Here is a 12,944-nt window from a genome sequence, read left to right as displayed (position 1 = left end):
AGGGTTTACAGCCAGAGATAGTAGAATCACGTCCTCTTATAATCTTTGTTAGTACAGTATAGTACTTAATTCTCGGATGGCACCAGTGTACTTACGCCATAGAAGAAACTACAGTTTGAGCCACTACAAATTGTCTTGTTGGCACTCAAGAGAACGAAGATAAAAAGAGGAGAAGGTGGTCGGATTCCTCCAGAAAGCAGCTTGAAGCACTTCAGATAGTGGGGTCTGATTAATATAAGCCCACGAAGCCGAAAGAGCTCTTAATTTATGCCGTCTTATCTTAAACAGGGATAAATCCCTCGATGAAAGAGAAAAATAAGCTTTCCTAATAGTCGAGGCTATCCAACGAGAAATAGAAGCCGCAGACACATCGCCCCCCCCCTTTAATGGAATGAAAAGTCTCTTGCGAGAACCTCGAATAGACTTTACCTTTTTAAGGTAGAACTTCAAAGCCCTGACCGGGCAAAGGAGTCTATCATCATCTTCATGTCCACAAGTTCTAGATAGACTTGAAACTTTGAAGGGTTTGGAAGCCATAGAGGGGAGTTGATTTTTAGCAAGGAATCCTGACTGACATAACAATGTAACGGAACCATCAGAAGAGTCAAAACGAAGATGACTATCCTCGATAGAAAGAGCATGAATTTCACTTCTCCGTTTGGCTGAAGCCTTAGTAAGAAGGAAAACGGTCTTCCATGTTAGGAATTGTAATGAAGCCTGATCAAGAGGTTCATAGGGAGCCTTAATAAGCGAACCTAGCACACAAGCTAAATCCCATTTAGGAGCAAGTGTACGAGATACAGGACGACTAAGTTCCATAGCTCGCACAAGTTCTGAAATAGCTGGATCAGCACAGACTTGTGAAGACTTAGTGAAAGCCAATGTATGCGAAATCATAGATCTGTATCCTTTGATGGAACTAAGAGAAAGTTTCTTATCATCAAAAAGATAAATGAGAAAATCCACTATTCGTCTAGCAGAGGGATTGAGGGGATTAATTTTCCCTCGAAAACACCAATTGGAGAAGAGTTTCCAACGAGCATCATAGACTGCTCTAGAGATTTTCTCCTTGCCGAAGCAACGAGGGTTGAAGCCCTGACAGATAAACATTTCTTCTGCAAAGATTGCCTGTTAACGGCCAGACGTGTAAGTGGAACATTTTTGGGTCCGCATGTAGTCTGCCGCTTTGAGACAGAAGATCTGACCTGTGAGGAAGATTCCTGGGATAATCGTACAGGAGACTGAGAAGATCGTTGAACCAAGATCTTCTGGGCCACCAAGGGGCAATCAGGAGTATCCTGCAAGAGCTCACCCTGATTTTCCCCAATATTTGGGGAATTAGAATGGGTGGGGGATAGGCGTAAGCATCCAGTTGGTCCCACGCGAACGAAAGCACGTCGATTGCCCACGCTGCTGGATCGTAAACTGGACTCACATACAGAGGAAGTCTGTGATTGTGTCTGGTCGCAAATAGATCGACCAGGGGATAACCGAACTTGAAAAAGATCTGGTTGGTCACTTCTTGATGAAGTGTCCACTCCGATGGAAGTAACTGGTGTTTGCGAGACAAACCATCCCCGAGGGCGTTGAGGCGACCTGGTATATATTTTGCCAGCAGATGAATGTTGAAAGTTTCGCAAAGAACAAGTAATTTTCTGGTTTCCAAATCCAGGTGAGCACCCCACCCTTCCTTGCTCGCATCCGTTATTAGATATAATGACGGTTGTGGAGGAAGAAGGGGTACTCCTGCCAACAGAGTCTCCTCGTCTAGCCACCACTGAAGATGAGACCTTAAGGAGGGAAGGATTGGAATCTGTGTTAATAGATTGCCTGGAGACCATTTCCAACAAGCTGAGAGATAGTGCTGAAGAGGACGTAGGAAGAGACGTCCCAACTGCACAAAGTCTGCTACTGAGCTCAGGATACCGTTGAGAGAGAGGAATTCTTGAGCTGTTATATGAGATTGGGACAAAACCCAGTTGACCTTCATCAGAAGGTCTGATATACGTTGAATAGACACTCTGACCCGATTGATGTGGGTCAAGAAATTCATTCCCACAAACGTAAAGTCCTGTGAAGGAATGAGGTCTGATTTGTCTGCATTGAGAAGGAACCCTAACGAGAGGAGTTCCTTCCAAGAGAATTCTAGGTTGTACAGAAGCAATTGACGATCGAGCTGGTGTTAGAGCCAGTCGTCGAAATACTGAAGAAGAATAATCCCGTGAACTCTGAGGTGTGATCCGACTGCCGACATTAGTTTGGTAAAAACTCGTGGGGCTGTCGCCAACCCGAAAGGCATAGACCAGAACTGGTAGACTTGGCCTTGAAAGGCGAATCGCAAGTACTTCCTGTAGTTGGGATGTATAGGAACATGGAAGTAAGCATCTTCCAGATCCAAAGACACCCCCCAGTGCAGGGGTTTGATGGATTCCCGTATGAAAGAAGGAGTCTCTATTTTGAAAGTTGGTTTGAGGAGATACATGTTGAACACTTTTAAATCTATTACTGGTCTCCAGAAACCATTTTTCTTTTGAACAAGAAAAAGACGACTGTAAAATCCTGGAGAATAAGGATCTTGAACCCTTTCTACCGCCTGTTTTTCCAAGAGCCCGAGAATGAACTCTGGAATATGTGGATGCCGAGATACCAGCTCTATAAGGACGCGAGAAAGTGGAGGCCTTTTTTCGAATTGAAGAGTCAGGCCTTTTGTCACAAGAGAATGAACCCATGCGTCTGAAGTAATTTGAAGCCATCGATTTGAGAAGTGGAAAAGTCTGGCCCCGACTGGTATTTCCGGCATCGGAGGTTGTGGCGGTAGAAAGGGAAGGGACCTAGGGCTGATAAGCAGGAGGTGCGCCCCTGCCGGTAGAAGGTTTGAAATTCCTCTGTCCTGGCTTGGGTTTGCCATTTTTCCCAGAATCTTTATTGGAAACTTGTGTGACAAAGAAGGTCTGTTATAGGAAGACTGCCTATTAGGACCTGACCGTGGATTAAAAGAAGGCTTTTTAGAGAAAAGGTTATTTCTCTTAGCCGTCTTGAATGCTGGAACTGCTGGTGGCCTAGAAGCAGGATGCTTAAAGACCCCTTGGCGTTGTCTAGAGTTGTTTCTAGCTAAAGAAGCATGAAGTTGGTCATCCTTGTCAGCTGTGATTGCTTCTTGTATCCTTCCACCAAAAAGGAACCCTGATGTGAGAGGAGCTGTTCTGAGCGAGTTCATACCAGGTTCCAACAGAAAATCTTTAGGTAAAGAAGTAAGGATAAGATCTCTACGAATCCTTAGCATCTCGGACATTGAAGAAGCAGAAGTGTGAGATAAGGCCAGTGTGGTCCGTGAGAGATGAATTAACAAATCACGGAGTTCCTCCGGAACAGATTCCGACCAATCACACACCATTTGTAAAATTGTCGCTAGCATAAAGTCAATTTGGTTAGTCAAACCTAATGATCTACGTTCCCTCATTTCCCAAGTTTCCAACATTGAAAACGGAACAGAAACTGAATTGGAACCACTTGGCATTACAAGAGATAGCTTGCTAATGTCCAGATCTGGAACCGGAAGTTTTGAAAAATCCAACCCAGATGTTGCATGTGGTACAGGAGGTTTGTAACTTTTACTACCTTCCTGGTGTTTTGGATCAGCTAGTTCTTTAGGAATTTTCCATGTTTCCCCTCGTTTTGGAATAGTCTTATTAGCTGATTCCAATGATTGAAGAACAGATAGAACAGTAGAACCAATGGGAAGTCGCGGGTCAGGACGAGCCGTCGACTTAATAACCCTGTTGGGATCAAATGTACGAAAAAGTTGTTCTGTCACAGAAATTGTCGCATTTGAAGACAGTTCAGCAGGTCTTGGACAGTAATCTTCACCAAGAGTACGAAACATCAGTTCATAGATCTGACCAATCGGAGCTGAATATTGATCCGTCTCAACATTAGATTCTGCATCTGAATCAGCCTCACTCTCTACAACACCAGCGGTTTGTATAGAATCAGCAGGAACAGAAGTGAGAATATCTTGTACCGGATTGTAATTGTCTGGTAACAGCGAATGATCATCCCCGACGTCAGTAAACTGATAATGTAAACCGGAAGATGGTAAATTATCAGCATTGACCGGTACAAAATGTCCCGCCAAATTCTGTATCCATAGTGTATCAGGATTCGACAGGGTAGCTGCAGGGGGTACACGACTAGATACGGTAGATGATACCCGTGGTGTTGACACTGACGCCGTAATGGTGAGATGAGCTCCTGAAGATGCAATACGTGTGGCAGTCAACGTTGGAACCGACACATTTGGCATGGAAACATGCGATTCCATAACGGAATACGATGGTGAACGACTATACGAATGGAAGGTCCGATGCTGTCTACGTGAACGTTGCCGACGTCCTCGTTTCCTGCAATGTCGAGATCTGGATCGGCTGCGCTGTCGAGATGTGGATCGGCTGCGATGAGATCGAGATTTTTTGGAATACCGTCTCCGTGAGTGACGACGTGATCGCTTATGAGCGCCGCGACGATGATAACTGCTTGACGAAGAAGAGCGTGTCCGATGCCCACTCCTTGATGGAAACGATGTATTCGACGACGAATCGGATGTAGAAGAATAAGCCGATGATGAAGACCGAGTTCTTCTTGACCGGCGATTGGTGTTATCGGTGGCAGGCCTAACTGATGACTGTTGAACGGTGACCGGACCGGACCGGTGACCGGACCGGTGATCAATGACCCGACCGGACCGGACCAGTGACCGTACCAGTGACATGACCGGACCGGTGACATGACCGGTGACCGGCCGGTCATATCATGACCGGTTACGTCACCGGACAAAGACCGTAGAATGGCGGCTGCCATGTGGTCTGACATTGATCCAGTCATTCCATGATCAATATCGCCGGTATGCATGGTGTGAGTCATAAGATCTGATGACGATCGACTGACAACAGCACCATCTTGCCCGGTACCCAGTGACTGACAAAACCGCTTGTCATCCTTGACCAGTGGAGTCACCGTGTAATCAACGTCGGATGGAGGTTCGTTGCGTTTGCGGCTGATCGACGTCCTCCGGCGACCTGCTTTTGTCCATACGTCGTAAGCCCACAAATCGCAAACCGCACATTTGTTATTAATTGTGCAACCGGTACATGCCAGGCAAGTATCGTGGGAATCCCACCTTGCCTTGATATGACCACAAGAACCTCTATCCTGTAAGTTCATTCTGAAATAAAAGAAACAGAAAGAACCTACAAAAGACAAATTAATGATTATAAATTCAAATAAAAAGTTAAACCACAAAATGTAAACACAAAGAACGCTGTCCAATTGACCTCAATTACTTATTGGGGAATAGGCACGAATTCCTCGTGGTTCACGTGCTCATGACGTCATGTACATGAGCGACGATACAAACAAAGAAACCCAGCAAAAGCAGAAATATGACAATTACAGCAACAAAAAGTATAGAAATATAAACAGAATGATACAAATAAAAGATAAATAAACTTTATCCTTTTAAACTCCGACAAAAACACAGTGAAAAGAACACATAAGTCCTGAGCCTAAAATAGGCGTGCACATGGTTTTATCCAGAAAGGAAAGATGAGTTGTGGTTCTTGATTTCCTGTTAGGTTGCATTGTACTATGTTTAACCTGCTTTGGATTCTTATAGAGGTGGACGATTCCCAGCGCTTGAATATTATCCGGATGAAATAACTCCCTTGGAAAGGGGTAAGCTAGAGATAACAGGTAACGTATTTATGATATTAAAATTAGTCTGACAACCTTAAAAATTATGTTGAATAAAATGTCTAAGTTTGAATTCCATACTGTTTCTTCTCTCAATTTTTTTTCTGTGAAGATCAAATATAAATGCAGAATCAAAGTAGTTAGGGTCTTCTTAAAAGAATCAATGAAGTAAGTGTGTTGCACAAGACCATTTCTAAGATGACAACATGGCCAAGGAGCAATAACTCTGGAGATATGGATCCAGTCTGCAACATTCTAAAACATGGCTAATATGTGTGGTCTTACACAAACTGTGCTAATTATTTCAAGTTTGATCATGCAAAGAAGTCTTTATTCCAACTGCATGCAAGATGTATCAATTGATATCAATTGTTTCCTAATTTAGATCTCAAGTTTTACACAAAAAAGCAGACAAGCTGACTTGTGACAGTATTTTTACAGTATTTCATGCATTTAATTACAGTTAATAATAAACATATGCACATAGTGATGCTACTGACTGACAACGATCATATAAATCCAAGGCAGATAGAGACTGGCCCTCACAAGTAAACTCTGACCAATCGCCACCTAAGCTATTGTGCCAGCACTAGGACTGGACTCATGACCCCTGTATTAAGGACTTCAGAAATGTAGAAACTGAGAAAACTGGGCCAAATATAGCTTAGACCTTGAATGTCATTGAATTAGTCTGCACTGGCTCATCAAGGACCACACTTTTCACCCAAATTGGTCTTTTGCCAAGAAGAGACTTCTTTAACCCTTTGCATGCTGGGAAATTTGTCGTCTGCTAAAATGTCGTCTGTTGAATTTCTAAAATTAGCATTTTCTTCGATTTTTTTTCAAAGAATACTATCAGAATAGCAAACAGTTTGGATCCAGATGAGACGCCACGTTCTGTGGCGTCTCATCTGGATCCAAACTGTTTGCAAAGGCCTTTAAAATTCAGCGCCAGCGCTTTAAGGGTTAAACAAAAAATACTAACAAGAGATGAGTTTGTCAGAAACACAATTCCCCCTATTGCGCCACTTTGAAGCCATATATTTGACCTTTGACCTTGAAGGATGACCTTGACCATTCGCCACTCAAAATGTGCAGCTCCATGAGATACACATGCATGCCAAATATCAAGTTGATATCTTCAATATTGCACAAGTTATGACCAAGGTTAAACTTTTGGGACAAACACATTCAATGAATGAATTAATTAATTAATGAAAGACAGACAGAACGGCCAGAAACAATATACCCCCAATCATTCAATCCGGGGGCATAAAAAGCCTGTATGCCCAGAATGCACAAGCTAGTCTGGGATAACTCTTTAAGCACATGCATTTAACCCAGTTTGACGAGAACAAGGCTTGAATGCATACTTTTCTTGACCAAGGCAGACGACGGGCATCTGTGCCAGCCAAGATCTTCAGGAGGTACACCTTGGTCAGGTGGTCTGCATCACTGGCTGACACGGTCCCACTCTGTCGGGTCAACACTCCATCAAGAAGTTTAGCTGAAAAACAAAAGTAGGAACAGAATTTAACACAAGCAGTTCATTCTTTGATCTAAGCAGGGATATTCCTGTTATTTTAAATACAACAAACTTAGAACGGTAATGTACCTAAGGCTTTAGAGAAGTTTCCATTTTAGAAAATAAATTGTCTATTCAATGTACCTTAATTGCAGTTTGTGATAAAAAATTAATCCAAAAATAAGAAATCACTATGCTCTCTCTTTTGAGGCAAATGTCGAATTTTTAGGAAGCCATGAATGCCTATATCTTGACATGAACCAGCCAAGACTAAAACCTTCAACCTCACTCTCCTAGGGCTAGCACCCTCACAGTTACGGCAGTAGGTTTTCGCAACAACCACTAAGACAAAAATGAGCCTTGCTCTAGGAAAACGGGGGTTAATGCATATGCATAAAGTGTTGTCCCTCATAAGCCTGTGCAGTTTGCACAGGCTAGTCAGGGACAGCACTTTCAGCGTTGTATTTTTCGCTGAACAGAAGTCTCTTCTAAACAAAAATCGTGTTTAGACTGTCCCATATTAGCCTGTCAAGTCTGATGTGGGATTACACAATATGCACATGCATTAAGCCCTGTTTTCCCATGAGGCTCATATGCTACCTACCCAGAATGGCTGGGTGTTCCACCATGAGGGTGGGACTGAGGTCCTGGTAGGCACACAACACCTGCTCTATGAGGACCAGCATCTCCGTCAGGCCTACACCACAGTAATCTGCAGGCAAACAGGAACATTAGTAGAGTTATCATTAATCATCATTTATTCATGAATTGTGGAAAAGATTTGTTTTCGTATTCATGTTCAAAAAGAGTAAGCATGTTTACTTGCAACTGAAAAACGCTGATATTTGCCATAAAATGAGATTGAGCATTTATAAATTTACATAAAAATCACTGCTCATTAAAAGTGGAATTTTTACTTAAATACTCCACATTAACAGGGCATTATCAAACAAGACCTTTGATGCTGCATCACAGCTATTTTAGATATAATTGTAAAGTCCAAGGCCCATAACTTTGCCAAAAATCAAAGGACCAGAACTCAACTCACACTTCATCTGTAGGTCATGTAGGTAGACTCACATACAAAAAATCAGCCCAACATCTGAAAAGGTTGTGTAAAAAACGGACAGACAGTTCCCCTGCAGTATGCCATCCTACTGGGGGAATCAAATTACAAGGGCAATAATTCAGAAGACCAAATACATGTTCAACTTACCATTATGCCATTAAGTGCTCAACTAAAGTTGTTGTCCAAACAAGGGTATGCTGCATTTGCAAAAAGTTACCTATATTATTATGTTCATTTTTCCTGTTAACACAATTATGATCACAGAAAATATCTATAACAAGAGATGTGTTTGTCAAAAACACAATGCCCCATTCTGTGCCGCTTTGAAGCCATATATATGACCTTTTACCTTAAAGGATGACCTTGACCTTTCACCACTTAAAATGTGCAGCTCCATGAGATACACATGCATGCCCAATATCAAGTTGCTATCTTCAATATTGCAAAAGTTTTGACCAATGTTAAAGTTTTTGGACGGACGGACAGACTGACAGATGGTCAGTTAAAAAACTATATGCCACTTTGGTGGCAAAAAAATCTTCACATTTGTTAACACTCAATCAACTTACCAAACAGTGTCTGCACGTCAGTCGCACTGTTGTCTGGTGATTTCTCCATAGCAACGACCTTATCCCAGCAGGCCGACATTGAAGTCACCTCAGGCATGACCTATTGTATGAAGAACAATGATTTAAATCAACGAAACAGCGCTAAATAAACAGAAATATTATTCTGATATCCATTTTCAATATAGAAAGTCTGCTTTGCTGATCACTATGCAAATACTGAACATTTTGTTAAGCAAAATTTAATGTGTAATACCAACTCATGCAATAGACGTCAGAGGTCCGGTATAATTTCCGAAATGGCGGTCCTCATGTCCCAACACAAATCAATATTTTAACTGTTTTAAGCTATTCTATGGCCTTAATTGACATTTGACTTCTAAGGATGACCTTGACCTTTGAGATAGTCAGTCAAGAGTAACAAGTTGCAGTATCATCATGGAGGTTATTAGTGGTAAGTTAAATTGCATGATGAATGATCATGTTACAGTCCCTCAACAAGCAAATTCGTTGAATTGATCTCCCCCGCCAATATGCTTCTGGACACTCAAAAAAGCATTTTTTCAAGAGACAAAGGGCCATAACTCCGTTATTAACAGATGGTGTACAATGCCATTTGGCATGCATCATCCTCTTATCCATATATATACTCATACCAAGTTTCAATGAAATCCGCCAAAGCACTTCCAAGATATGGCTCCGGACACACAAAAAAGTAACTTGAAACTTGCTAATTTGATGAAACGCCTATTTATATAATTATATTCAATGGCGTTGTACAAAACATATATATGTACATAAAATTGATAAAAGATATTGATATTGATAATATTATGCAGCATTAGTTAAAGGATTAATGATCTTAAAATGTGTGATATAAATAAGAATGCTATAAGGAACTTAAGCAATAAAACAATACCGGCTACACTATTAAAACACAGTAAAAGTAAAATATTATGTAATAAATTGATATAACTAGAGTTAAGACAATAATTATAATGATAATATGAGCAAATATTTGGCAACATAAAGACACTGTTTTTCATTAACTAAAAGGATATGTAAAAGGATATTTCTGCTCTCTGGCTGTCGGATCCCACAGCTACCGGTCACCTGTCATACTTAAGGACACGTCTTTTGGGTTTTAACCTTATTTGAACTATCGTGACTACAAGTCACAAATAGACTGACCAAGTGTGACTACAAGACACAACTTGAAGGTTAAAATTACAGTGTGACTATAAGACACAACTAGAAGGCCTAAGCATGACTAAAAGGCAGCTGGTTGATGTAATTCAATCATTGAGCAAAGAAGCCCTAATGATGCTTGGTTACCAGTCACTTGTACAATAAATATCCTTTTCGAGCAAAGAAGCCCGCACAATTCTTTTTTTGCTTGGTCCTATGAGTCCTAGTGCGCGCTTAGTGACAAATAAGCCCGTACAACTGAGTCTCGATTATTTTTTTAAATCACAGGTATTTCAATTAAAATAGGTTGTAAAAGTCTCTAAAGAGAAATGTTTTCAAATTCCTTTTGAAAATGTTTATTGATGCGGAAGTCCGGATGCTTGATGGAAGGTCATTCCAAGTTTCAATGAAATCCGCCAAAGCACTTCCAAGATATGGCTCCCGACGGACGGACGGAAAGACGGACGGACAACGCCAAAACAATATCCCTCGGCCTATGGAAACTGTTTTATGGCCAAATTTGACCTTTGACCAGTATGTGTGACCTTAACCTTTGAAGTAGCAAGACAGACTTTATACACAACATGTTGTCTTATGATGGTATTAACAGTAATAGAAACTTACTTAAAAAGGGCACAATTATTGACATTTTGCAGTCGCACACAACCAAGCACAAATATTTGACAATTGTGAGAGCAATTTGGAGCTTTCCACAATTGGGCTCTACAAAAAATGTTTTAACTAGTTACATAAATTAAAAATAAATACAGTCTGGTACAGTAACATTTAGTTCAGGAATCATTTACTTTTTAAAACTATATCCACTTTGAAGTTCACCTGACCAATTATACACATACCTTTAACACAGAGGCCTTCAACAGGACCGACGTCTGCTTCCTGTCTGCTGGCGAGTACAATGTCGTCTGCTCCAGGGCTGTCACTATGGTTACGGTGGTCTCCAAGACTTGACGCACCATGCCTAGCAAGTCGTAGTTTGCCACCAGAGACTTGCTCTGTGGGTGACAGTTTATTAAATTTCAGCAAATATACCAAGCGGAGAAAATTTGAATTATTTACTGAATTTTCACTTGACAGCTGAATAAGCAAGTTGCTCTATTAATACAAAACCACAGAAAAGGGGATGTAACGTTTTTTGCAAATATTAAGAAATTATTGTTTATGTACAATTATTTATCAGCAATAAAAAATGACATGGGAGTATCATATGAAGGAATTAAATATGAATAGCAAATATGATTTCTTTAGCCAGAACAACAACACGCTTATTTTTCACTTTAAAAGGATAATACATATTTGAAGTTAACACTAGAACTCCATGTTGCTATGCAGCTATCCGGATAAGAAATCGTTAATGAGTAGAGGTATTTCTAAAATGACCTGAGGCTTTACAAGACAATCCAATCATCATAGCAGGTTATTTGTAATCAAAATCTAAAAGTAAGAATTGCAATTGAATTTTTAAGAACAAGAAACTACATAAATACTGCAATAACAACATTGTGGCAAAGATAAAGTTGTTCTAAACAAAGGACAATAAATCTTAAAAAAAAGGTGAACAGATATCAATTCATTGGGAACAAGAGATGTGTTCGTCAGAAACACAATGCCCCCTATTGTGCCGCTTTGAAAAAAAAGTTTTGTTTTTTTTACCTTTGACCTTGAAGGATGACCTTGACCTTGAACTTCTACCACTCAAAATGTGCAGCTTCATGAGAACGCTGCTTTGAAAGTGTTTTTTTTTACCTTTGACCTTGAAGGATGACCTTGACCTTGAAGGATGACCTTGACCTTGAACTTCCACCACTCAAAATGTGCAGCTTCATGATAACGCTGCTCTGAATTTATTTTTTTTACCTTTGACCTTGACGGATGACCTTGACCTTGAAGGATGACCTTGAACTTCCACCACTCAAAATGTGCAGCTTCATGAGAACGCCGCTTTGATTTTTTTTTTGACCTTTGACCTTGAAGGATGACCTTGACCTTGAACTTCCACCACTCAAAATGTGCAGCTTCATGAGATACACGTGCATGCCAAAGATCAAGTTGCTATCTTCAATATTGAAAAAGTTATGGCCAATGTTACAGTTTTCGGACGGACAGACGCCATATATTTGACATTTGACCTTGAAGGATGACCTTGACCTTCACCTTTCACCACTCAAAATGTTCAGCTCCATGAGATACACATGCATGCCAAATATCAAGTTGCTATCTTCAATAGTGAAAAAGTTATGGCCAATGTTAAAGTTTTTTTCGGACGGACGGACAGACTGACATACACACATACTGACTGACGGACAGTTCAACAGCTATATGCCACCCTACCGGGGGCATAAAAATATTCTGACAAAGTTTTACAAAGATCAGGGAATAAATGTGGCCTAAAGAGTAATCACAAAGTAAATGCTGAAGCATGAGACAGGGCCAACGCATGACAAAAGGTGATCACAAAAGCTGACCATGAGCGCATTGTGCTGCAGTGGGATACAAAATAACTCAAACGTAAAAACTTGCGCTGAAGCACTTGGAGATATTCTTTCCGATAAATTTGACGAAAAACACATGCAAAGTTTAGGAGGAGTTGTGCACAGAATATTGTGAAGCCTACCACTTGAATATCCCTATCAGCGAGGGATAATAATTGAGTCTTATGCCTACAAATGCCAAACATATCACACCTTGATGCCTGGTAGAACAGTTGCCAAGACTTGAGGGGTAGGCAGGGCATAGATCGATAGAATCTTCACAAGTTGGTCCGGTGATTTGACATCTCGTATCTTCAACACTGTCATTTCCTTCTGAAGATCGCTGTAAATCTGAGGAT

At 40.8% G+C, this 12,944-nt stretch overlaps 1 protein-coding gene across 2 annotated transcripts in view; it reads right to left on the bottom strand.

Annotated features, from left to right (window-relative positions):
* LOC127850334 (nucleolar pre-ribosomal-associated protein 1-like) overlaps positions 1-12,944 on the bottom strand; it is a 59,526-nt gene that overhangs the window by 37,112 nt on the left and 9,470 nt on the right. For both annotated transcript variants that reach the window (XM_052383305.1, XM_052383306.1), the window contains exons 9-13: positions 12,799-12,936; positions 10,954-11,109; positions 8,912-9,011; positions 7,878-7,985; positions 7,122-7,255 (exon numbers count right to left, since the gene is read on the bottom strand). In XM_052383305.1, coding sequence (XP_052239265.1) covers positions 7,122-7,255; positions 7,878-7,985; positions 8,912-9,011; positions 10,954-11,109; positions 12,799-12,936 — 636 coding nt within the window. The remainder of the gene's footprint in view (positions 1-7,121; positions 7,256-7,877; positions 7,986-8,911; positions 9,012-10,953; positions 11,110-12,798; positions 12,937-12,944) is intronic.

This window comes from Dreissena polymorpha, chromosome 11 (genome assembly GCF_020536995.1).
Source record: "Dreissena polymorpha isolate Duluth1 chromosome 11, UMN_Dpol_1.0, whole genome shotgun sequence".
Classification (NCBI taxonomy): Eukaryota; Metazoa; Mollusca; class Bivalvia; order Myida; family Dreissenidae; genus Dreissena; species Dreissena polymorpha.
This window is presented reverse-complemented; position numbering and strand designations above follow the sequence as displayed.